This window comes from Acanthochromis polyacanthus, chromosome 18, assembly GCF_021347895.1.
Source record: "Acanthochromis polyacanthus isolate Apoly-LR-REF ecotype Palm Island chromosome 18, KAUST_Apoly_ChrSc, whole genome shotgun sequence".
Taxonomy (NCBI): Eukaryota; Metazoa; Chordata; class Actinopteri; family Pomacentridae; genus Acanthochromis; species Acanthochromis polyacanthus.
Window position 1 is genome coordinate 22,592,264 of NC_067130.1, and position 27,696 is coordinate 22,619,959.

The 27,696-nt window shown below is 41.8% G+C and overlaps 1 protein-coding gene across 10 annotated transcripts in view; it reads right to left on the bottom strand.

The window, feature by feature from the left end:
- Positions 1 to 3,601: 3,601 nt before the first annotated feature.
- Positions 3,602 to 27,696, bottom strand: part of LOC110969856 (endophilin-B2-like) — a 67,095-nt gene continuing 43,000 nt past the window's right edge. For all 10 annotated transcript variants that reach the window (XM_051938264.1, XM_051938260.1, XM_051938265.1 and 7 more), the window contains 3 exons: positions 20,517 to 20,617; positions 17,744 to 17,984; positions 3,602 to 12,549 (listed from right to left, as the gene is read on the bottom strand). In XM_051938264.1, coding sequence (XP_051794224.1) covers positions 12,442 to 12,549; positions 17,744 to 17,984; positions 20,517 to 20,617 — 450 coding nt within the window. In that variant the 3' untranslated portion in view covers positions 3,602 to 12,441. The remainder of the gene's footprint in view (positions 12,550 to 17,743; positions 17,985 to 20,516; positions 20,618 to 27,696) is intronic.

A 27,696-nucleotide genomic window follows, 5' to 3' on the forward strand; every position in this document is an offset into this window, starting at 1 on the left:
CTTCCCCGGTCGTTCATTAGTTGACGCGCTTCGCTCCCTTGTTAACAAGTTGTATTTCAATGATCCACAAGTCGCTCGTTGTCAATGCAAACAACCGTATTTATTTCCATGAACGTGCTTTTACCGCAATCATTTGTTGAGCTCATCCATACACCAGTCAGCGCACAGCGATCTAAAACCTTTATTCCCTTCTGGGTTCGGAACAGCACAACAAAGATCCCCGTCTTTCTACCTGAGCCTCAGGCATTACAGCGACACCAAAAAAATATATACATTTTAATTTCACGATGAATCTTTCACGTCTCGGAATGGAACTGTGACATTGTTACGTTTTCTACCGTTGCTGTGGTCATTGCTATGGACGCTTAGGAAGCTGTCCGCTTCCTGACCGTGGTCGGGAAAACACAGGGGAGAACTGTGGGGGCGGCTGTGACTCAGGTGGTAGAGCGGGTCGTCCAATGATCGAAGGGTTGGTGGTTCGATTCCCGCTCTCGCCTAGTCATGCCAAAGTTTCCTTGGGCAAGATTCTGAACCCCAAATTGCCTACCAGTGACTGTTCCACTGGTGTGTGAATGTATACTGACTGATGTTGCAGGTTGATTAGCAACCTGCACATTAGTGTGTGAATGTGTATGTGTCTGGGTGAATGGAAGCAATTGTTGTAAAAGCGCTTTGAGTACTCTGATGAGTAGAAAAGCGCTATATAAGAGCAAGTCCATTTACCAACTGATACATTTAACTGCTTCTATTTAAATAAAATGTGCGGAGAAGGTCGTTCAGTCTTTCTTATTTACTGAAGAACGGTGCATTAAATTATTCACAGTTTCTTCTGGCGCGGTCTTTACCGGCTAACACATGAACAACAACATAACAATGTGCAGCACTTCCGGCACCTTTCTTCTTCGGTGGTGTCTGTGTAAAACAATGTCCAACATGCAAACAGCACACCTAGCGCCATGAAGCACAAAATGCAGGTGTAAATCAATGACATCTTACAATTACAATGTCCTGTCTTTTAACTACACTGACAGTCATTAAAAACTTTGAGACCATATTTTTCAACATAATTTTTATTTTGAAACCCGAAACTAGATTTTCTTCATATGAATCATTTGTTTAGCATATTGACATACAGAGACAAAAAATCTAAAGTTTCAAGAATGATTTCAAAATAAAGAATTTCACAAAAGAAAACGGCACCTGCCAAACACAAAGCCACAACAGTCAATACCGAGTATGGCCTCCATTTGCTTCGATGCAGGCAGCAATCCGTCGGTGCATGCTTTGGACCAGGCTTCTGATTGTGGGTTGGGAACCGCCCATACGCCTGGCTACATCACTGTAGCTCAAACCGGCCTCCACCATACCCAGTGCCCGGAGACGTTGTTCATGTGATAGACGCGGCATGATGATGTTCACTGGACTAACAATGGTGGCCTTTTTTGGGCCTTTATATAGGCCTTCAAAACCCATTGTCAAATTGTGCAGATACTCACTGAGTATTGCTTGGTGTGTATTTGGTTCACTTTTGCAAAGTGACCAACCCATGTGCAATGAATCATGACAAAATGACAACTCATCATTATCTCAACTACCAGGGCACTAGATCATCAGTAAATCCACAATGAATAATTACAACCCCCCTACAAGTAGAATTCTGCGTACATTTCTACCTCAAAGTTTCTATTGACTGTCAGTATAATAAAGACACATTGCCCACATACAGTGCCTTTTGAAAGTATTTGGCCCCCTTGAACTTTTCAACCTTTCACCACATTTCAGGCTTCAAACATAAAGATATAAAATTTTAATTTTTTGTCAAGAATCAACAACAAGTGGGGCACAATCGTGAAGTGGAACGAAATTTATAGGATATTTTAAACTTTTTTAACAAATAAAAAACAGTTTGCAAAGTACCCTGCATCCTGAGCCGAGGTGATCCTCTTCTTGGCTCGCTTTGCAGCGTTACTTGTAGGTGAGTTGGGAACAGTAGTGCTGGTCTGAGACCCAGGTGGTATAGCTTAGCCATGATGTCTTAATATTTTGAGCATTGCTCCATAGCCCCCGGTGTGTACTCTTTGAAGATCTGCACTCCTCACTTTTTGCAGGCCTTACAAGGTCTTTGGTTTGGTAGCGATGATACCATATAATCACAGACTATGGCCTCGAATCCGGCTGGGGTTTGGCAGCAAGTTATCTATGCACTCGGTCTAGCTCGAGGGGGTGGGACCGCAGGACTTGATTCCCTGGTAATTCAACCATGAGTTCTGACAACAATTTTGCAGGTCGGGGACTCTTGATGGATTCGGGGAGATCAACAATACGAATATTGTTCCTGTGGCTTTGACTCTCCAAGTCTGCCGTCTTAGCCGTTAGCTTGTTGTTGCTGTCGACTAGTGCCATACAGTGTTCCTCCACTGCTTGAATTCGCTGTTCCAACATATTGGCTGTCGACTCCAAAGAGTCAGTGCATTGGCTATGCTCTGTTGCCATGGACAGAGTTTTATTCATTTTCTCTTTGAGGACCATAAGAGTTGTTGCGAAGTCAGCCAAAATGCTAGCTCTGTGCTCCGCTAGCAAGTTAGCCATGTTCGTAGAACATGAGCTGTCACAGGTGCTTGGGGGCTCACTGTCAACTGTCTTAAATTTTGCTGTTTTCAACATTATGCTTGTTACAAGTATATCGATCAAATATCTGTGTAACTATAGTGGGATGTGCTCCAAAAGTTAAAGGGGGTTCTAGGAATTTGTTTTAAATGTAAAAACACGAAAGCGAGACTAACACATCTACATTGACTAATCAGGGTTGACTGTCAGTAGCTACATTAAACATTGATACAGTAGTGTCAATCACCCCCAGTGAGTATGTTTCAGATAGATTTTTGGCCGTTGCAACTAGTGCAACATAAACAGCCAAAGAAAGTTCTTTAATATGTTATTTTAAAAATCAGAGTTGAAGACGTCATTTCCTCCAATCAGTTTACCCACCCGTTAATAAGACCCAGTCAAGAAAGTTAAAGTGCTTCTCATCTGAAGTGGTATGGATAGTTTGATGAGACAGTATGATTTCAAGCAAATAATGAAAATTGTAGTTATTGGAAATAACACCAGCAGGCAGATGGGTGTTTAGCATGTTTCAAGCAGGTTGTACAGTTTTCATCTGAGTCTTCAGTGTGGCTTCCAGAAGCAGCATGCTAGTTTGTACATTAACAGCCCAGCACTAAACCAAAATGTCTAACATAGTGGCTTCAGCAGGTGAAGAGCCAGATGTTTTTCTCTGGACTTGGCAAAACGTTAGTAGAAAATGGTGACTACTGGACTTTCATTATCAGGCAGCCAGAAATATGAGAAATTAATTCAAATAATTATTTTTATCTATTGCACGTAAATAACCAAATGTTTGCTTTCAAAATGGGGTAACCGGATAGATTCCTTATCTGTCATCTCACTGTGACTGGTTTCACAGGCTTGTGGCTTAAAATGATTCACTCAACCTAACACCACCTGACCAGCTGCAGCTCCTTTACAAAATTAAGGAAAAAAGGACAATAATGAAGGTGAAACTGTAGCAGTGCTGTTGTTCAAGAACTAGACAGTCATATTATTGTAACACACATGCATGTTTATTGCACATCAAACCAGTGGCCATAAGTTGACAAAAGTGTGATGTCAGTAAGAAGTCTGGGCATTTAAAATAATAAACATTTTTAAAACAAACAAAATTGAAAACATGCAAGGAACAAATTACATCTCTGCACGCACGCACGCACACACACACACACACACACACACACAAAATGGGGTATTTTGTTCAATCAGAGCAGACTAGGTTCTACAATGTACATGCTACAAATGTTGTGTGAAGAAGGTATTCAGCAGTTTGACTAAATAATCTTACCCCAAACTTTATTTCTAGAGCTTTCAGCTACATCTCATCATTTACAGAAGTAGATGGAGTGCACTCAGTTGTCATCCATGTTTGTAAAATCTTTTTTTTACAAACAATTAAAAAAAAAAAAGCACTAAAATCTAATTGATTACGTTCCTGTCATGACAGCCTTATTAGTATCAAGGTCAAACCATACTTATATTACTGAGTGCACTCATCTAATACATACAATTACATTTTCTAAAGTATGAGGGAGTATTTTGGGCTGATAGTGGAGCTAGAAAGATTAGGGAGTCCCAGAAACATTCAACATAACCTGAAAACCAGGAATGTCCCTGTCAGCTGTCATGTCAGATGACATAAGCCACTGTAAACTCAATGTTCTATTATTAGCATGTTGGGCTGTGAAGTCACACGGGGGATCCCATTACAACATTACACATAGATATGACTCACACTGCACTGTCACTCGTGAGTAAACAATCCAAATATGCACTTTACATCATGTTTTGTATGTTACAAATAGACATCTAGAGTCATACAACACTCCACTTTTTGATGAATGATTTATTTGATTTAAGTAACCTTTTATTTGAGGCTCTCTGTTGCCACATGTATTGCATGCCAAGGTATTTACTCTAATGGAAACATTAGAGCTCCAACATTATCTCATGCTTTTGGTCTGATAATGCAGTTTCTATTGCCACCGTACATGTTCTCTGAGGTAATAGGAGTATTGCTAGATAGGCAAGTTTTCTGCCCCCCTGGGATGCCTTTCATTGTTTGGGAGGGAAATAAAGTTGATTTAGAAGAGAGGTTGTGATTTGGACTAATAGATGAGTTTTCCATCTACAAAGGAAAACTCGTCATCTAGTCATCAGAGATTTTAAACTGTAAGGAAGAGACTAAAGATACAATGTCCACTGAAAATACCATACCATATCATGTCATTTACTACATCCACATGGGGCATTCCATTTAAAATAAACCAAATTTGAAAAAAGCTCCTCCCTGAGTCCCTCAGAATTGGCAGATTTTTGATGTTAATGTTATTAGTATATTTAATTGAGTCTTCCCTTCATACAATTATTACTTTCACACTTAAATGCTCTTAAATTAAAAAGTGGTGGGCCAAAGTTTGGTGCTAAAATATAACTGTATTAGAAAATTGTTGAGACAGGGAAGGAATCTTGACTACAAAATGAGTCAAAATGTAGGGAAAAGATCTTTCTTAGGCTATAACTTTTTCCACCAACCACCATGTTCCACATAATGATGACCCTTGAGATTTCACACTAAATTCACTTTTTAAAGTTTCCTGCAGTGATTTATCAGAAAACAGAAAACACATCAAGGGTGCCAATACTTGTTTCTGTCACACTGTGTTATAAACAATACAGTCTTGTAGTATTGCTATTGAAACTATGATATATCCCATGATGCTGATGTTATAAAGAAAAATTGCACCAAGAAAAAATGAGATTTTGGCTTTAGATAGTGAGTGGAGGGGATGTCACATTGATTTAGTGGCAGTTTTTAACAGAGCTCAAATGTCTTTTTCAGCTCTGAAAATCTCATGTATTGATCTCCTGCAGTTGTGAAGTTATGTTTTATGGCACTTATCCAGGTTGTTTTCTCCTGACTAGATCCTTACTTGTGCTATATCTATTCTCAGATGTGCGTCTCTTTGGATAAAAATGTCTGCTAAATGAAATTGCAAATTGTAGAATGAAGGCTCAACAATACTGGAAAAAAATAATTGTAATTAAGTGCAAAATTTTGACATATATATTTGACATACTAAAATTATTGTGCAGAAAATATGTAATTCTGAGGGGGTGATGCGGGAGGCAGTGATAGATTTTTTTTATGGAATGCCCCACTTAGCCTTTGGAGTGTTGCAAGCAGTAGGACGTTTTAACAGCAGCATTGTACATTCTGTTTCTTAGTCAAGTTTAATTCTGTACATATAAATGAACACTTAATATTAAATTATTGAATGATATTTAAATTCTGAATATATAAGATAAACTGGACCAAAAATAAACGTCCACCAGATGAAAAGTAGAAGTAAAATTGCACCATTTTGATGAGGACTAAATGGGTTCTAGTCTCTGATTGGGCGTCGTTTTCAAAGCTAATGTGGTAACACTGCTTAAGAGGTGTCTATTTGTGACAGGCTACGTGCGATTAGTTTGTGGTAGCTGAGTACTTCCAATGGAACACAGTCACAGGGATGCTTGAAATGAGAAAACAAAATGTAGATCTGGAGGACTTTCAGAGTGAGATTGAAACTTTTCTACCAGACTTCATCCACAGAATTACCACCACTTTCTTTTTCAAATCATTTTTTAAGCAAAGCTCCATTATACACTTCCACACACACTTTCAGAAACCAGCTACAGCACTAGACTATGTCACAAAATCTTGCAGAAGAGATGTATTTTACAATGAAGATGTTCTTGAAAAAAAATTGATAGTCATGCATGTTCATGTAACCAAAGTGAAATCCTGTGGCTTTTTTAGGAATACATATTTTTTGCGGTAACTATTTCATGTTCACACTGCAGAGATTATCAAACAAGTTCTGCATTTAAACATTGCAGTGGAAACTTAGGAGCTTCCCAGTCTGTATGCCTCAGCTTCACCTTACAGCAGCTGTGAGCAAGGTGGTAAACAATCATTCATGTGAACCAAACTTCTTTGGAAGAGAAAACAAGTCCACCCATCTGCTTGGTACAACTTTCTCTTCTGTTCATCATTGTTAAACCACATAGCTTAGCTCACAGTCAGTTCCTGGCATTATCACTGAGCTTGTTGTTCCACTAATTCTGATTTTTCCAAGCGCTCAGTAAGGTAGGCTTTCATTGACCTGGATTATGTGATTCATAGTTTTTTGATAAATTAACACCTATTAAAGCACTTGCTACCAGAATCTTTTGCTTGAGTCAGCATTAAACTCAATTAAAACTTGGGGTTTGTTTCAGTATTTTCACTACCAAACATTGGGGCGTACTGAAAAAGATTCAGTACACCCCAATACACAATATCTCAAATGAAGTATGCCAAAAGTACCTGGATGGCCAACTACATCTGGTAAGATTTTGCAATTTGCAAACCAACATGTTTTTCTGGCCATTCTGACCCACATTCCTCTACGAAAGAAATTTGAGCCATCTGTTTAGACTTTCTTTCATGAAGCTGCATACTCCACCAGGAGTATGTCTAAAGCAAATCATTTTGTCAGCTTATAGATTTAGTCGTTTTTCTTTAAGTTTTGTACATCTACCAGTAGACTACACAGTTAAAATGTTTATAAATTTTGTCTCGGTTTTAATTGTTAAATATACATTCATACTCATAATTGTTTGCATCTATACTTCACACAAAGAGTCTCGTGGCTATGATCATCTGTATTGCAGCTGGAATGCTGGAACCCTGGAGCTTTAATTCAAATAAGTTCTGTGTTAATTGATTGACACAGTCCTTCAGTGCCTCTTTCACTTCGAACACCTCTAAGCTAGTTTGAATAATTTTGCTAAATTGTGTTTTTGGCTCCATCCAACTTTGTTGTAGTCTTGTCAGTGTGTTCCTAAAACTAAGCAGTCACTTTGCGGAGTATAACGTTATCATAACTGATACCCAAAAGACACAATTAAGACCCATGTTGTAATAATTCATTGAAATGATCTTTCACTGGATTACACAAGGCCTTGGTCTTGGAATGCTGATGTATATGTAAAAGTAAGACTGATAAGAGCCATGTTACAGCTGTCACACAAAAGCAGCCAAAATGCTGTCAGTAAACTCAGGGGGAGTATAACTGTAAGAAAAAATACTACAATAGGAAGCCTGTGATAACAGGTCATATTACAAGTATTTGCTGTAATTTCTCCCGTTTCTCATCAGTGATGATAGAAATGTTCTTAATGGGCAGTTTTGCATAAGTATTTCCTTCAATCAGAATACAAGACATTAACCCCAGTTTGTGCCTATTGTGTATGAGCATATATTTGAGTCACAGAGGCAACCATCACATTGAATTCACAAAAGCATGATTTTTGTGACCCATAAAAGGGGTAATTCTTAAAAAACCCACAATGTGATTTAAAAAGATACAGTGGTGTTCTATATACATAGAAAATAATAGAATATCCTTTATTAGGATAATCTAGATGATTTTTTCTATATATCAGTCACTTCTGATGCCTTGTGAGTGGCAGCCTATTACAGCAGCTCCTACTTAGTTTGAGTATTTTGAACATACTCCATTTTATTCCTGGTATGTGAACTCCATCTCTTTTTTGTATCTTTCATGTATTGTTAGGATCTAGACAACGAACCCATGCAGCAGGCAACAGACAGGCAGGCGGGTGAATTAATAAGGAGTTTTAATAATAACATAAACCATTCCACACGAGAGGTACAAGAATTAAACAGAACGGAGGAGGGGAAAACTAAACAGAGCTAACACTGACAGATCTATGGTCAAGGTGGGGGCTAAACTAAACTAAACGGGGGAGAGGTGACTCACATAGCAGTCCGGTGGGGGAAGAACGGGAGATGAGACGAGGACAGGGCGGATGGAAGCCGGTGACCGAGCTGAGGCAGAAACGGAGGAGCAGGCAGAATCCAGGCAGACGGAGAGTATACTGAGAGGAAAAAGGTGCAGACAAGGAGATCCGATGGCCGGGAAGAGCGACCCAGAGGTGTGCGTTTGTCGGAGAACCTCAGGTACTGATCCAGCACCGACTAATGGCAGCACCAGGCTTTTATCTTGCCGTTGATTACAGATTACGGCCAGCTGCTTTCCTCCGCGGCTGCTCGTAATCACCTGAGGCAGATCACCGGAGAGGGAGGGGGCGTGACAGTACACCCCCCCCCCCACCCCCCACCCCCCCTTGAGGTGCGCCTCCTGGCGCACACTGGGCCGGATGGGGTCGTTTCTGGAACAGGCAGGGATCCGACTGGAGGGACTGCTCCGGGGGGCGGCCCGAGGGCTGGACAGGCCGGAGCCGGACAGGCTGAAGGGACCGCTCTGGAGGACGGCCCGAGGGATCGACAGGCCGAGGCAGGACAGGCTGGAGCCGGACAGGCTGAAGGGACTGCTCCGGAAGACGGGCGGGCTGGGGTCAGGTGGGTGGGAGGGACAACTCCGGAGGGCGGCCCAGGGGCTGGACAGGGAGCTGATGGCCCGACCGATGGAGGTCCTCAGGAGGCCGGACTGGGAACCGGCAGCTGAGCCGACGGGGACCTTCTGGAGGCCGGGCTGAGAACCGGCAGCAGAGCCGACGGGGACCCTCTGGAGGCCGGGCTGGGAACCGGCAGCTGGACCGACGGGAATCCTCCGGAGGCCGGGCTGGAAATCGGCAATTGATCCAAGAGAATCCTCCAGGAGCTGGACTAGTAACCGGCGGCGGCGGGACCCCTCTGGGGGCCGGGCCGGTGGCTGGACTGGGTGCAGGCGGCGGCGGGACCCCTCCAGGGGCAGAGTCAGAGCCGAGGGCTCCTCCGGAGGCGGACCTGAAGCCGGGGACCCCTCCGGGGGCGGAACTGGTGCTGGAGCCGGAGCCGGAGGCCCCTCCGGGGGCGGAGCCAGGGGCCCCTCCGGAGGCAGAGCTGGAGCTGGAGTCGGAGCCGGAGGCCCCTCCTGGGGCCGAGATGGAGCCGGAGCTGCGGGCCCCTCCGGGGGCGGAGCTGGAGCCGGAGCCGGAGCCGGGGGCCCCTCTGGGGGCGGAGCTGGAGCCGGAACCGGGGGCAGAGCTGGAGCCGGTACCAGGGGCGGAGCTGGAGCCGGAGCCGGGGGCCCCTCCGGGGGCGGAACGAAAGCCAGGACTGGGGACTGAACTGGACTTGGGACGGAGGAACCCTCGGGGGGTAGGATTGAGGACAGGACTGGGTCTACTTCGAGAAAAGAACCTGGGAACTGGATTAAACAAAAAATGGGGAACCTTTCGGAGAGCTGAACTGTGGACTGAAAAAATGGAACTGGGGATTTCTCGGGGAACTGGACTGGACCTGAGACTAAAAACGGGGGCAAGGGGACCACTATTGCAGGAGAACCAATTGGCGTAGCCACTGCAGGTGAGCCACTTGGTGTTGGGGTGGCGTCTAGTCTTTTCAGGGCTTGGGGGGAGGTGCTACGCCCCCTCAAGGCTGCCGAGGAGGAGCTATGCCCCCTCAAGGCCGCCAAGGTGGCGCCATGCCTCCTCAAAGGTTCAGGGGAGGCACTGCGCCCCAGCAAGGACTTGGGGGAGGTGTTATGCCTCATCAAAGACTCGGAGGAGGCGCTATGCCTCATCAGGGACTCGGAGGAGGCAGGACGCCTCTTCAAAGCTGCAGGAGAAGCTCTTTGCTTCTTAAAAGCTGCAGGACAAGCTCTTCGCTTCTTTAAAGCTGCAGGACAAGCTCTTCGCTTCTTTAAAGCTGCAGGACAAGCTCTTCGCTTCTTTAAAGCTGCAGACAAGCTCTTCGCTTCTTCAAAGCTGCAGGACAAGCTCTTCGCTTTTTCAAGGCTGCAGAGGGAGCTTTTAACTCCACTAAGGCTGCAGAGGGAGCTTTTAGCTCCACTAAAGCTGCGGAGGGAGCTTTTAGCTCCACTAAAGCTGCAGGAGAAGCCTCTGGCTTCCTCAAAGCTGCAGGAGAAGCCTCTGGCTTCCTCAAAGCTGCAGGAGGAGCCTTTGGCTTCCACAAAGCTGCAGGAGTGGCTGGAAGCCTCTTCAACACTGCAGGCCCCACAGGAACCAAAGATGGGGCGATAGGTCCCACAGGAACCAAAGATGGGGTGATGGGCCCACAGGAACCGAAGACAGGGCGATGGGCCCCACAGGAACCGAAGACAGGGCGATGGGCCCCACAGGAACTGAAGACGGTGTGATGGGCCCCACAGGAACCGAAAAGAGTTCCACTGGGCCCCCCCAACTCCCGAGCGGGAGTTGGGGGGGTGCAGAACCCCTCCAGAGCAGGAACCGGGAGCCACAGCACTTCCTGGCGCCGTGCCTTCAGCGGCCAGGCTTCTTGGTGCATTGCTCTATTACCGGTGGTGAAACGGGCATGGATTGGCACCTGGGAGGAGCGCTAACGACCAATGGGTCAGCTAGTCCAGGCGCAGACAGGCTGGAGAGGTGCGAGGCAGGAACGGGAAGGGTCAGGTACGGCAGGGGAGTGTTTAAAAACTCCCATATGCCATCCGGCAGGTGGCAAATCAACCAGGGCCTCTGGGCCGCTAACCTGCGACCCAAGGTCACAGTAGCCTCTTTGTGGTCCTCCTTCCGATCCCACCATAAATCGCTTAGTGCATAAAAATGCACACTATTCTCTTTGTTGGAAAAGAAAATCTACAAGTGAGAGCTCTGAGACCTGATCGGAGCGCCTGCTGGGTTCTGGTTTGGCTGGATCATTCTGTTAGGATCTAGACAGCGAACCCATGCAGCAGGCAACAGACAGGCAGGTGGGTGAATTAATAAGGAGTTTTAATAATAACAAACTATTCCACACGAGAGGTACAAGAATTAAACAGAACGGAGGAGGGGAAAACTAAACAGAGCTAACACTGACAGATCTATGGTCAAGGTGGGGGCTAAACTAAACTAAACGGGGGAGAGGTGACTCACATAGCAGTCCGGTGGGGGAAGAACGGGAGATGAGACGAGGACAGGGCGGATGGAAGCCGGTGGCCGAGCTGAGGCAGAAACGGAGGAGCAGGCAGAATCCAGGCAGACGGAGAGTATACTGAGCGAAGGAGGGGTGACGAGTAATTCCAGAGTGAGGGGAGGAAAAAGGTGCAGACAAGGAGATCCGATGGCCGGGAAGAGCGACCCAGAGGTGTGCGTTTGTCGGAGAACCTCAGGTACTGATCCAGCACCGACTGATGGCAGCGCCAGGCTTTTATCTTGCTGCTGATTACAGATTACGGCCAGCTGCTTTCCTCCGCGGCTGCTCGTAATCACCTGAGGCAGATCACCGGAGAGGGAGGGGGCATGACTTGTATATTGGTTTAATTGATTTCATAGTTCTGTCACAATGTTAGTAATGTGTTCTCATAGTTATTGTTAATTATTCATAAACTGCATATAATGTGAAAAACGCCGCTGACTAACTGGAGATGGATTTTGTGTGGTACATTTTGGACAGAATGTGTTGTGACTGTATGATCATGTTTCTTTTATTTGTTCTACTTATTTAGTTGGTCTGTGGTGCAGATGAGGATAAAACATCAAATCTCTCTCGCTCTTTCTGTGGGTCTGTCTGTCTGTATATCTAGCTCACCTAAAATCTTTTTTGAACCCAGTGCAGACAAATTTTTGGTTCATCGGAAGAGTTATTGAGAAATATAACTACCTAGAGAGCATTGTGGACTCCCTTTTTTCCCCAAACATAGCTGATTATTTATCAATAACAAACATCATTATGGTAGTTCTGAGACTTAAACATATGCTGACACATGAGGGGCACAAACTGAGGCTAACAGTAAAAGTGTACTGAATGCATACATGACAGCAGATAGAGCAGATAGAGGTTTGCTTTTGCAAGTGTGTGTGTTGCTTAGTCCATTAGCTCAGCAGTTCCAGGTAGGTGACAGGTACTTTGCCCTTTTCATTGCCCCGTTCTCCAATAAGCCAATCAGGGTCCATTCCTGGTACGGTGTATACAGTAATGAACTAGAGAGAAAAACAAAAAGAAAGATGATTTTGTAGGACAAATTTGACAAAAAAAACATGACCGAGCAAATGACACTCTTTATAACAAGAAAAAAATAAAAGGAAAACAGGAGAGTAATACAGTGTACATTATGTGGTGAGATTTACATCATCCCCCCTTGTGCTAAGTTTGGAATCAACAAGCTTTACCGTTATTCTAAAACATCGTACATATAATGAAACAAAGCTGAAATTACTGAGGTTCATGAATTATTCCCAGTTAATTGTAGTTTGAAATTTTCATGCCCTCATGCTTTTGCTCATCTCCTTCTCTGCTTCTTTATCTGTCTCCACTCCCTCTGAGTAGTGTCTGTACAGTCATCTCTAAAGGTGCAGTCAGACAAGCCAAGCAGCTGAGAGGAAAGGAAGCATAAACATCAGGGGGCGTATGACAGCATTCCACAATCATTTTCTTGTAACACTTATTCTGTTGTGGTCTGCCATCCCTCATTATTTGAAATGAACTTAAATAAACAAGAAGTTCATTTGAGACTCGACAAAGCGGTGTGACTAACAACAGTCATAGTATTCTTCACAGAAAGGAGTGGTGTATAAATTACACCCTGGCTGCGTAGTCACACAGCAAGCTGCCTTTGTCATCATTCCAGCATGATAACGATCCAAAGCACACTCCCAAAATCCCACAAGAGTTTCTAAAGAACAAAAGGGATAACTATTACCTGGTCAAGTATGTGGCCTGCCTTGAAATCCAGAAGTACACTTCTGGGGTATTTTAAAGAGAAACACATCCCCTCTAGCAAAGAACAGTTGCAAAGAAACTCTCAGAAGAATGATGGAACATCTTTCAAGCAATTTGTATAACACTTGTGCCCTCCATGGTGGAGAAGATTGAGTTTGTCATCAAAAATGAAGGTGGACATGCATAGTACTGAAAAAGTAAAGGATTGTAATTTCACTAATGAGAGGTGTACTGACTTTTGTTGCACCGAGTTCCTGCTGGGGCCTGCATTTTTAATATAGTAAAAATAAAAAACTTTTAACAGCAAAACAAATATCTGCTGTTCCACTCAGAAATAATGCAATTACTATAAGGTGATACAAAATTTGAATAACTTCACATTTAAGTGATATCGCAGTCATGTGAAAAAGTAAGTACATGGAAACATTTTAATTCCTGTGAAAAATTGACAACACTTATTATATATTACTTATTTATGCAATTTTGCTTGGAAGAGGGGTCAAAAACTTAGGGCGGGGCGAGACATGACACCTGTCAATCACTTACAAGAACGAAATGAATGAAAGCGGACTGTATCTGCTGGGGCTGTAAAAAATAAGCCCATTTAGAGATATTCCATGTTTTTCTTTTGACTGATTGGTGCTGTTGCTACCTTTGTTTTCACCTAAACTTAAAATAATCTGTTGTAAGTTATTTGAAAAATAATTTTCTCATCTTTTTTGTCTCATCTTTTGGCCTGGGAGGGCTTAGCCCTGTTAGCCTATTTATACCAGCCGTCCCTGTATATAGCATATGGTCAAACCACTGTGAGAATGCCCAATCTTGTTTATCTCATAACCTAAGAAGGGTGGCCTGGTTAGTGGTTAGTACTTGAATGGGTGACTGCCCGAAAGTACCAGGTGCTGTATGTTTTCAGATTTCAATATACACTTTAGGGAAGTAGTGGTTAACACCACAGCGAGAAGATCCCTGGTTCCCTGGGCCTGGGATCTTTCAGTGTAGAGTTTGCATGTTCTCGCTGTGCATGCATGGGTTCTCACCAGGTACTCCAGCTTCCTCCCGCTGTCCAAAACATGCAGAGGTAAACTGGTGACTCTAAATTCAGATGGGATAGACTCCAGTCCCCCAAAGACCCTAAAGAGGGTAAAGTGGTGTATAGATAATGGATGATAGATGGATGTACACTGCTCAAAAAAAATTAAAGGAACACTTTTTAATCTAAGTATAGCATCAAATCAGTCAATCATGGGATACTGATCTGGTCAAGTAAGTAAAAGAGAGGGTTTTTAGTCAGCTTCAGCTGCTTTGGTGTTCATGAAATTAACACGCTGACCGGCACCGTGGAGCTCGGTTGACATTTGCCATAGAACACAGGAATTGGCAGGTCTGCCAATGGCGCCCTTTGCTTTTCACAGATGAGAGCAGGTTCATCGTGAGCACATGTCACAGACATGGAAAGGTCTGGAGAAGCCATGGAGAACGTGATGCTACCTATAACATGGTTTAGCATGACCGGTTTGGTGGTGAGTCAGTGATGGTCTGAGGAGGCATATCCATTGATCTAGGTACATTAGTAACCCCCGAAAAAGGTGACGAGTATACACTGATCAGGCATAACATTATGACCACCTTCCTAATATTGTGTTGGTCCACCTTTTGCTGCCAAAACAGCCCTGATCTGTTGAGGCATGGACTCCACCAGACCCCTTGGTGCCAGCTGTGGTATTTGGCACCAAGATGTTAGCATCAGATCCTTTAAGTCCTGGAAGTTGTGAGGTGGGGCCTCCATGGATCGGACTTGTTTGTCTAGCACATCACACAGATGCTGGACTGGATTGAGATCTGGGGAATTTGGAGGCCAAGTTAAAACCTCAAACTCATTGTTATGCTCCTCAAACCATTCTTGGACCATTTTTGCTTTGTGGCATGGTGCATTATCCTGCTGAAAGAAGCCACAGCCATCAGGGAATACTGTTTCCATGAAAGGGCATACATGGTCTGTAACAATGCTTAGGTAGGTGGTGCATGTCAAAGTAACATCCACATGGATGGCAAGACCCAAGGTTTCCAAGCAGAGCATTGCCCAAAGTGTCACACTGCCTCCGCTGGCTTGTTTTCTGTCCATAATGCAGCCTGGTGGCATGTGTTCCCCAGGTAAGCAACACACCTGGCTATCCACGTGATGGAAAAGAAAACGTGATTCATTTTTCCTGCCTCTAACACATCAACTTTGAGGACAAAATGGACTTGCTGCCTAATATATCCAACCCACTATCAAGTGTCATGATGAAGAGATAATCAGTGTTATTCACTTCACCTGTCAGTGGTCAGAATGTAACGCCTGATCAGTGTATAGCAGAAGGGGAGAACAAAACTTGGCAGGCATTAACAAGCAATCTCCATCTGGTGAATAAGATTGATCAGTTGTAGATTCAGCTACCTGGTTTGTGCCACCTAAACAGGAGAACCAAAGTAATTTGCCACATGCACCTGTTGCAAGACTGGTGTATTGATGATCAAAGACATGACTAGAGCAGAGATGTACACTTTGGCTGTACAAACAAGAGTTCCTTTAGCTGTCAACACACCTTACCCCTGCCATCAGCCTGTGAGTTGGAACTCCGCAACATCTTTTTTTTAATAGCAGATCACATGTACAGCTGAAAATGAATAAACACGGAGGCAAGACCCAGCATGCTAGAAGTATCTACTGCTACAACTTGTGGATTTTAGCCCCAACCAACACAGACTGAAGTGATGCCACCTGAGGACTTTCATTGAGCTCAGTAATGTGTGTGGTTGTGGGCAGACATAAACCCCAAACTGTGCTGTTTTTACATGGATGGCCAGAATTCAAGTTACTCTGGTTTCAACAATTAAATCTAAATGGTTAACATGGCAAGAAAACAAAACACCATTTGTGTTATTTTTTAGGTAGTTTGACATTGCAGTATATGCTAATACTTTAAAGCTGTCAAGACATTTTATCACACAGTGGTTGAATTATTATATTATTTTCTTTTCTCTGTAGAGCTCGGCATTTTAAACTTTGGAAGATATCTGCTTGTTTCAACTACTGAAGGCTTATATTTTAATGCTTTAAAATGCATTACTGCTTTAAATACAGGCAATTTCCTCCATCATTTCCTTTGAAGTTGCCTGACCATGAGGCCAGTATGAACAGGGGGAATAATAAGTGACCAATCATTGTTCAAAACAGACTCAAAAATTGCAAACATTTCTTTTAATGGCTGCATGCCAAAACAGGCTATGGCCTCCTGTCATACTGTACGAATGGACCAAAAATGGATATGCTGATAAATACACACAAAAAGTAAAGTCTGGTTGTGCTACATTTAATTTTCTGTAGACATGTTAACATCATCATTTTCACTTTTTAATCTTTACAAACTCTTGTGACGGAATTGCTATCATGCTGGAATGTTCTTTTTCTGTCAAGTGTCTACAAATTGAGGGTCATTTCGTCAGCCAGAATTTTAGTATATCCACAGACCTTCATGTTGTCATCTATGCAAGGGTACTTGAAAAAATTCTCAGCCTCACCCAGAGGCCATAATAAGCTCAAATGTTTGAAGCAATTAAAGAAAAAATGAGAAGAAAGCTGCAAGCTAGAGTGTTGTTGCTCCAGGATAATCCATCCACACAGTATAGGTGGCAGATTCAGTCAAATGTGACTTTGCACTGTTGACCAATGCATCTTACTCACATGACCTGAAGCCATCTGACTTCTCTTTCCCAAACTGAAATCCCACTAGCATAGTTGGCATTTTGTTGATGAAGATCAAGATGTTGAAACTTGAACATCAGTAACCAAGTGCAATGAAGTTAAAGGAGACTATGTTGAAAAATAATGCAAGAAAATCTTTCTCCTGTGATGGTATCTTTTGGTGAGGCCGAAAACTTTTGAAGTACCCTTGTAACAGCCATCTCACCAACACCTTTGTATTTAAGCTGCCCCATGTCATCACATTGCCACCACTGTGTTTCACTATCAGAAATATGCATTCTGGTAATCCTGGACAGGTTCCTGTCAGGACTACCACAAAGTGGTGGTCCTTCTTGCTAGACCCCGTCAATAGCATCTTGGTCTCATCTGAGTGAATATTCTCCTAAAATTCATTGGGTTTCTTTGATTGTCTTTTAACAAAGCCTTATCATGCAGGTTTGAGCCAAACTGCAAGCAAGGATATCTTTCTTGAACACTTTCCAAAGACTTTGATGTAATTTCCTTCACTCTGTCTGAGCTGTCACAAAAACTGTGATCTCACTTCTGTTGTATACTGGATATGTTGTGTTAGAATCCAATATACATGCTGCAGTGCAGTTATACAATAGAGAGCCCTCTAATGGCTTCCTGTGTATGGGTGTTGCTTCCTTTTGTAACAGAGATATGGGGATAGACATAATGGGTGACTCAGAAATATCTTACTTTACCTCATCAGCCAACAGGGAAAGTTCACTGGAATCATGGGCATCATAGTCATACAGGACCTTGGCTTTCCTGGTGCCAGTGACCGGCAGCTGCGTCTGCTCCATAGTCAGTGTGGTTGTTCTTTGACCAGACGAAGAGGAGACGGTGGCCCCAGGAGAGGACGGTCCAGACAGGAAAGCAGAGGAGACGGGATTGGGGCAGACAGCAGCAGAGGACTGAGGTACGCCAACAGCATTAGCACATCTGTGTCAATACCAGATAAACAGATTAAGGATACAAGTGTTTACATTTGAATTCCAGCTTGTGAATTTGTCTGTGTGTTTGTCTGTGGTAGTCTTTCCACCCATACCTAACATTTACTGGAACCCAGCACCCTTTTCTCACTAATCCTGATTTAACTGGGATCGGGTGATGTAGGAGCCTTTAATCACCAACATCATTAGCACGCCTACAACAGCCAAGAAAACACTTGAGAAAAAAGTGTTTGATAGGTCATCAAAAAGTCACTTGTGAAGCAATCAAGCAAACAATGTACAGTATTTATACTATTTTTCTTCAATGTGTCTCTACTTCTCTCTCACTGTAACACAATATGGATGAGTACTTTTTACAAAATTTTCCATGAAGTTTCCTCTTTGTTGTTGCTTCCACTGCTCCCACAGCTATTGCCTTCCTTGTTTCAGAAAGTCACACATAAGACATTTAAATCCAAAATGTCAATAATTAAATATTCTTCCCCAAATTAAAATCCATATTATTATATATACTGTGTGATGAACAAGGTGCTGGAAAAAAAACAAAAAACATCTGAGGTTTTGATCCATAATGACATGGCAGTGTCACACAGTTGCTGTCCTGGTTTGAATCTGGTCCTGGGATCTTTCTACATGGAGTTTGCATGTCCTCCTTGTGCAGATTTCTCCGGGTTCTCCAGCTTCCTCCCACAATCCAAAAATATGCTGAGGTTAAATGGGGATTTTAAATTGTCCGTAGGTGTGAATTTCAGTGTGACTGTTTGTCTCTATATGTACGGTAGTCTTGTGATAGACTGGGGGCCTGTCCAGGGTGTCCCCTGCCTTCAGCCTAAGTCAGCTGGTATAGACTCCAGCCCCCTATGACTCTAATGAATATCAAGTGGTGTATAAATTATGGATGGATTATTTATTGGTTGAGAGACTTCTTTTTTTTATGTGAGCAGTATAAAGGGACTGTATCTGTAATTTCGTTATACTATCTTGTGCTACATACTAACGATCAGACTTGAAGCTTGATTCCGTAACACTGATGTCATTGAACCTGTTCTAAACTGAAACTTTTTTGAACACAAATTTGAGGCCACAGAAATGAAGCACAAACAATTTCAATCACCGTATTGTGCACCACTGTCTGAAAAAATTCCTCTACAAAGGATGTCAGCGGAAAAACAGCTCTCGAGTGCGAACTCTACCATCCAACTTCTACAACCCTCTTACCATTATTTGTCCCACTGGTTCTTCATTTTCTACATGTACACATTGACAAGAATACAAAATCTGTCAAATAATTTAATGCCAATAAATACAAAATAAGTTAATAAAAATAGCAAATGAGTTAGGAAATAAGTTTCTCTTTATTTTTATGCTATTGGTTCGATTTTACCTTTAAAGATAGCTCAAAACAAACTGTAACCAACTCTACAAATAAAACAGTGAAATCTTATCACTGAATCAAAATGAAAGAGCATAAATAGGGATGTGACACATGATGAATGAATAGTTCACCAGTGTTAGTGAGCCGTGCTCTCCAGAAAACAGAGTTGATGCAATAAAACCACAACTGTCCAGATGGACACAGGAGCGTGAACTCTTTTTTTTTCTTTTTTTTTTAGTGTTTCTTTCTGAAAATACTGCAACAAATTAGGCTGGTCTCTTTTTTCAGTCAAAGTGGATGATTCCTGATAACTTTGAGTCAGAATCTGTGATTTATTACGAAGGCTTTGGTTGGAAAACGAATGTATTAACTGTGTAATGAAATAGGTTTGTCTTTTTCACATTTATGTTGTAGTTGTAGTATTTAATGATAGCTTTCAGAAGCTAAATTGATGAGTTTAGTGACTCAATGTCCAACTAACTCTTTGATTTTTGGTTCTTGAAGTTATTTCATTTCTCATCCAAGCGGCTTCCTCCAGTCTATCTGACTGACAGGGAGTCCCACATGTTTATTGCCAGCCCAGACTCACATGGCTAATGGCACATCGATGATCTATGATGCCCTGACTCCAACTGTCACTAATTTTGTTTTCCTTTTTCTGTAGTTTTTGTTTTGTTGTTTCTGCAGGTGTCTCTGGATCTAGAACTACTCATCCGTCTTTGCTTGCCTCACTGATCTCCAAACTATTTATTGTTCTTGTATGTTTTTTTTTTTTTCTGATCAAATTTGAACTCTATCCATAAACGAATACTACAAACTAACACTACAAGTTAACACGACAAAACAAGTTCCAAAAATGGAACTTAGTGACTGTCATTACAATCAGACCTGTGCGTGTGTGTGTGTGTGTGTGTGTGTGTGTGTGTGTGTGTATGTGTGTATATCTATCTATCTATCTATATATATATATCTATATATATATATATATATATGTATGTGTGTGTGTGTGTGTGTGTGTGTATCTCCCTATTTATTCATTATGTCATTGTTGCACTGACAGCTCCACATGCCTTTTTAATTGCCCCCTGGAGTGAAATGAAGTTTTCTGAAACTGAATATTTCATAATAATGTTTTGAAAGCTGTACCTGTTGAGCTCCCTCTGAAGGTCCTGCATGTAGTGATGACACTGGGCATAGTAGGTGGCCTGAGCCTCTGCAAAATCCTGCAAACAACGCAGGTGGTTGAGCTGAGGACAGAAAAGAAAAGACGAACTCAGTATGACAGAAATATATCCAGCAATGCACACTGGCAGTCTGCTTCACAAGTTTTCACAGCAGCTAAAAGGCATCATCAGATAGCAGTGATTTCTGAACATGTAGTTGAAAGGGAATCCTCTGAACCCCCAAACTCTCCTGTAATAGTCCAAAAAACAGTATTTTTGGAGATTTTCAAGTTTATTATTTTCTGTTGTCACTTCATAAATATCTGAATTATATGATCATTAAAAGCACAATAAACAAGATGTTAAGAAAGGTAACTTTCACAATGTGCACCTTTAAAATTGATACCTGGTTGAAAATGTAATTCTGTTTTAAAATAGAATAGAATAGAATAGAATCACCTTATTCATCCCCGAAGGGAAATTCAGTTGTCAGGGTTCTTATCTGTTCAATTTTGAATTGAATAGCCTGACTGCTGATAACAAGAAAGATTTCCTAAATTTTTCAGTCCTGCAGTGCAGGGATAGGAGCCGTCCACTGATGTTTTGTTGTTCACTGAGGCAGATGTGAAGTGGATGATCCATGTTAGTCAGAATGGCCTCCATTTTGCTCAGTGCACGTCTCTCCACCTATGAATGTTAGTTTGATGAAGAATGAAACAAGTCACATGACCACAGTCTAGTTATGGGTCACACCTGTGGGATTGTGGGTCAGATGCAATACGGCCACAGAGGGAAAATACTAGCATTGCCAGAGAGTAAACAATATGGCCTGAAATAACTATTATGCACAGTCTGAGAGGTCACATGGTAATTTTTAGGGTCCAAGCACTGAATGGTGCGAAGACCCTATTGTAATGCTAAGAGTTTTTTTCTCCTGAAACAACTGCATTTTTGAGGGCCTAAACATACATGAAAATGCATGAAAATTTGCACACACATCAGAAGTGGCGAGAAATTTGATATTTTATAGGAACTGTGGAGGTGTGTGGTAAAATGGCTCCATAGCGCCCCCTACACTTTCCTACGGGCAGCATGTTTCACCTACAGCTACCAAATTTGGTACACATATGCAGCACATCAGTCTGAACAAAAAAGTCAGTGGTGGCAATTTTCTAAACCCAAAAGGAAGTCAGCCATTTTGTGTTGAATGCCAGATTTTGAACATTTTTAATTTTTTTTCTAGAGTGAACTCCTCCTAGGGGGAAACTCCAATTCACCACAAATTCGATCAGTACATACAGCAGGCCTTAATGAGCAAAAGTTATCAAAATCTTCTACAAAAGTCAAAGGGCGCGTCCGTGGCGGCCTCTGGAATTTTGATCCTTCACCATGAAACATCAGGTGCTGTGTTAATGCCCTGAACATGCTCCAATCTGCCTGAAACTATACACACGTGGACAAAATTGTTGGTACCCCTCAGTTAAAGAAGGAAAAACCCACAATTCTCACTGAAATCACTTGAAACTCACAAAAGTAACAATAAATAAAAATTTATTGAAAATTAAATAATCAAAATCAGCCATCACTTTTGAATTGTTGATTAACATAATTATTTAAAAAAACAAACTAATGAAAGAGGGCTGGACAAAAATGATGGTACCCATAACTTAATATTTTGTTGCACAACCTTTTGAGGCAATCACTGCAATTAAACGATTTCTGTATTTGTCAATGAGCGTTCTGCAGCTGTCAACAGGTATTTTGGCCCACTCCTCATGAGCAAACAGCTCCAGTTGTCTCAGGTTTGATGGGTGTCTTCTCCAAATGGCATGTTTCAGCTCCTTCCACATATGTTCAATGGGATTCAGATCTGGGCTCATAGAAGGCCACTTTAGAATAGTCCAACGCTTTTCTCTCAGCCATTCTTGGGTGTTTTTGGCTGTGTGTTTTGGATCGTTGTCCTGTTGGAAGACCCATGACCTGCGACTGAGACCAAGCTTTCTGACACTAGGCAGCACATTTCTCTCCAGAATGCCTTGATAGTCTTCAGATTTCATCGTACCTTGCACACTTTCAAGACACCCTGTGCCAGATGCAGCAAAGCAGCCCCAAAACATTACTGAGCCTCCTCCATGTTTCACCGTAGGGACAGTGTTCTTTTCTTCGTATGCTTGCTTTTTGAGTCTATGAACATAGAGTTGATGTGCCTTACCAAAAAGCTCCAGTTTGGTCTCATCTGTCCAAAGGACATTCTCCCAGAAGCTTTGTGGCTTGTCAACATGCATTTTTGCAAATTCCAGTCTGGCTTTTTTATGAGTTTTTTTCAGCAGTGGTGTCCTCCTTGGTCGTCTCCCATGAAGTCCACTTTGGCTCAAACAACGACGAATGGTGCGATCTGACACTGATGTACCTTGGCCTTGGAGTTCACCTTTAATTTCTTTGGAGGTTGCTCTGGGCTCTTTGGATACAATTCCAACGATCCGTCTCTTCAATTTGTCATCAATTTTCCTCTTGCGGCCACGTCCAGGGAGGTTGGCTACTGTCCCGTGGGTCTTGAACTTCTGAATAATATGAGCCACTGTTGTCACAGGAACTTCAAGCTGTTTAGAGATGGTCTTATAGCCTTTACCTTTAAGATGTTTGTCTAGAATTTTTTTTCAGATGTCCTGGGACAATTCTCTCCTTTGCTTTCTGTTGTCCATGTTCAGTGTGGTACACACCTTTTCACCAAACAGCAGGGTGACTACTTGTCTCCCTTTAAATAGGCAGACTGACTGATTATGAGTTTGGAAACACCTGTGATGTCAATTAAATGACACACCTGAGTTAATCATGTCACTCTGGTCAAATAGTTTTCAATCTTTTATAGAGGTACCATCATTTTTGTCCAGGCCTGTTTCATTAGTTTGTTTTTTTAAATAATTATGTTAATCAACAATTCAAAAGTAATGGCTGTTTTTGATTATTTAATTTTCAATAAATTTTTATTTATTGTTACTTTTGTGAGTTTCAAGCGATTTCAGTGAGAATTGTGGGTTTTTCCTTCTTTAACTGAGGGGTACCAACAATTTTGTCCACGTGTGTACATGATCAGAGTCCTGCCCTGATCACATCCATATGATGAAATACATTAACAGTCATAGTGCCAGCTGCTGGCAACAGAAAATGTCATTTTTTACACTTTGATGTACCATTCGTAGCCTGTTGCTCAGATTCACTTCAAATGAGCTGACATAAACCTAAAGACGTTGATGATGATTCACAGTGAAAATGGTGACTTGTGAATTTTGATGTCTCGTTATGGCTACTGAAATGTTTATATCTCAGCAAATCCTGATCCTGTCTGCCCCAAACTTCATGTGCTGGACACCAGGCCCAGTCTGAGGACATCCACACTGAAAAATTTAGAAATAGTTCTAGCATCACCTATTGGTAATATGAAGTTTTGGCATTACATTTGCAGGCACCATTGCTCCAAATTTTGTCATATCATTCTGGAAATTCACCCCTTGATAATGCCACAGTGTGAAGGTTTTGACATATGATACAATGCTGTTGCCGTGGGAATGCGTTGTTGCCGTGACAAAGTACTTTTTGACAGGTTAGGAATTCTGAGAACTTCACCAAAATTACCACACACATCACAGTCGACTCAAGGAAGGACACTGTATTCATCTCAACACTGCATGTCCTATAGCGCACCCTGCAGTAAGTTTAATAAACAGCCCCAGCAGCACGTTTCACCTGCGTCCATAAAATTTGGGAGACATATGTAGCATGTCAGGACACACAAAAAAGCCTCTTAGAGCCATTCCCTAAACCCAACAGCAAGTACACCATTTTGAATCAAGTGGACAATTTTTGCAGATTTGTTTCCGTTTTCGAGAGCGAACTCCTCCTAGGGGTTAGCTCCTAGAGACCTCAAAATTGGTCAGTATAGAAAACGCAACGTCATGATCAAAAGTTATCAAAAGATTCCGCAAAAGTTTGAGGGCATAGAAATGGCGACCCCTGGAAATTTGACAATTCACCATAAAACAGGAATTACTTTTTGACACATTAGAAATGCTTGTAAATTCACCAAAATTGCCACACACATCACAATTGACTAAAGGAATGACAGTGTATGCATTTCAGCACTGCATGTGCTATCGCGCCCCCTGCAGCATTATTAACAAATTTCCCCCGCAGCCCGTTTCACCTATATGCACAATATTTGGTGGGCATGTATAGTACATCAGGATGAACAAAAAAGTCTAGGGGGGACCCAAACCCTCAACCCAACAGGAAGTTCGCCATCTTGGATTAATTGTGAGATTTTTGGTAATTTTCGCCATTTTCAGTGGTTAACTACTCAAAGGGGATAACTTCAAGAGACCTCAAATTTAACCAGTACATATAACTGGTCATAATGATGACAGCTTCTCAAAATCATCTGCATCAGCCAAAGGGCGTGGCCCCTGAACTTTGATGTTTTGCCATAAAATATTAACTGCTGTGTAGCTATCCTCTGCATGCTCCAATCTACCTCAGACTAGGGCTGGGCGATATGGCCAAAAAATAAAATCTCGATATTTTTAGTCATCTTGGACGATTACGATTTTAATCGATTTTTGTTGTTTCTTTGCGGTCTGTTTCACAACTAACCTCTTTCAGCACCTCCGGCAGAGGCATCCTAAAGAATGGGAAGAGTGCCCGCAGCTACGGGAGTGTGGCATGGCCTCTTTGGAAGCTATAGGAAATGTTTAGAGGCTGTTATTTCTGCAAAAGGAGGATCTACTAAATATTGATGTAATTTTTCTGTTGGGGTGCCAAATTTATGCACCTGCCTACTTTTATTTAAATAATTATTGCACACTTTCTGTAAATCCTATAAACTTCATTTCACTTCTCATATATCACTGTGTTCGTCTGCTATACGATATATTTAACTGAAATTGCTGATCCGAACAACCAGTAATTTATAAAGGAAAGTCTTGAAAATTATCAGGGGTGACCAAACTTTTGCATACCACTGTATATATTTGAAATGTTTGTATGTCTTTATTTTCATAGTTTTCACAGCATCGGCTGACTGAGGACAAAAATAACTGTCAAAAGAAATCTGTATGATACATGGCCTTCATTATATCAGAACGGAGTAGCTACACCTCCAGTGGGTTTAAAAGGCATGTTATAAGACCCAAATAATTTTTTTACAGCATTTATGAGAGCTACAAACTGTAAAAACAGAAATGTTTCACAGAATTCTGCGCTCATCAGCAAAAACTGAGAAGCCATTATTTGACTCAGTCATGTGACAAAAAGTAACCATTCAGCTGAATTCCAGGCTGTGTTTCCACACAGTAGTGAGAAGACAAGTATGGAAACAAGTGAAAGAGAGTGAGCGAAAAATTAAACATTCTGGATCAATAAAAGAAACATGGCATTGCTCAGAAACACCTTACATGAAAGCAAGTTGTTGGAAGATACATTCAGAGTGGTGATAATCATAGTGACACTGTTGTAAATGATCTAACGTATGTACAGTCTCCAGTATTTCCAGTACTGTGGGCAAATAGAAAAATGATGAACATGTTGAGTTGGCATTATAACTTTAGTATACTGAAAAATAATATTTCTGGGTTTTCTCTACTTCTAGCCATGGTTGTACTGTTTCCATAGAGATGCAGGATTTTGTATTGCAGTGAAAAATGGGTCCACAGTGAAGAAAAATGTGACAGGAGCAGTGAATGCTACCACTGTATAAAGGTTCTCCTTGCAAATTGTGGTACTTAAATGCACCTCCTGATATGTGATTCTATAAAACACACACAATGATGCTCCCGTTTTAATCTGTCACTTCTATCAGTATGATGATAACCGACTCCTGAGCCAACGTAGAAAGCCACACATGAAGGAAACAAACAGCCCTCAGGAAGGGGCTTCTCCAAATACAATTCCATTGGGACATGAAGAAATGTAATTTCATCAACCGCTATGTGAAATCATTCTTCCATTGTTTGACAATTGTTTTCAGCTGCTGTTGGCTGGAATTGTGATGCTCTGAATTTCTCTTTAAAATACCCCAAGCATGGTCTATTGAATTTAAATCAGGCCACATACTTGTCCAAGTCATAGTTTCCCCTTTGTTCTTCTTTAAAAACTTTGATTTTGTGGTTTGGATCAGTATCATGCTAGAATATCCCTCTCCTACAAAGCTTCTACAGACCGGCAGATATTTTAATAGAACCACAGACATTCATAGTGACATCTGTAAAGGTCATTTCTCCAACACTTTCTGCAGTCATGCAGCCCCATATCATCACACTCCTACCATAGTGCTTCACTGTCAGGACTATGCATTCACTCTGGTAGTCCTGACCAGGTTCACATCAAACATGCTGAACCTTTTTCTTGGATACCATGCCATTGGGGTTCACATTATGTAATGTCCTTAACATCATCTGAACTGTCACACAAACTCCAGTTTCCATTGATAACCACTGTGCAAAATCTGAAGCAGCTGCCTGTCTGTTTTTCAGAGCTAGGTTGTTCAAATAGCTATGACATCACTTAGGAGGATGCTCATTGCTGCTCTCATTAGTGGTACTAAGGTTTGGTCTGTCTCCTGATTACTGCTTAAACTGTGTTGAGACCAATTGTTTGTTGTCACAGATCTCCCCTTATCCTTTACCATCTTTATGAAGTCTCACAAACAGATTTTCAGCTCAACTCAACTTTATTATTTGTCCCTTGAAGGATGATTTGTCATGCAGCAGCTTACATAAGCATTCACAGTAAGCAAACAATAAAAAACAGATTAAAGGAAATGCTTTTGTTTTGTTTCTGTCTCTTAATTGGTTGTATTCAGTTTTCATTGTGCATCAGCGACGTGTATTCACTTTCGCTGCATTGATTTTTGTACTTTTGTACTTGCATTTTTAATATAGTATTCATAAAGTATTTGTTTCTGATTTGTTCATGAGAGGAAATATTCTACTTAACTTCAAAATAATGTAATTACTGTAACGTGATACAATTTGAAATCATTTGACATACAAGCAATTTTGCACTGGGCTACTCACTTCTGCTGTATACTGTATGTGTCTCTTTGAAGGAATATGGAAGCAACATATCATTGTAATCGAGTTTCATGAAAGTTGGAGAAAGATGTCATAAGC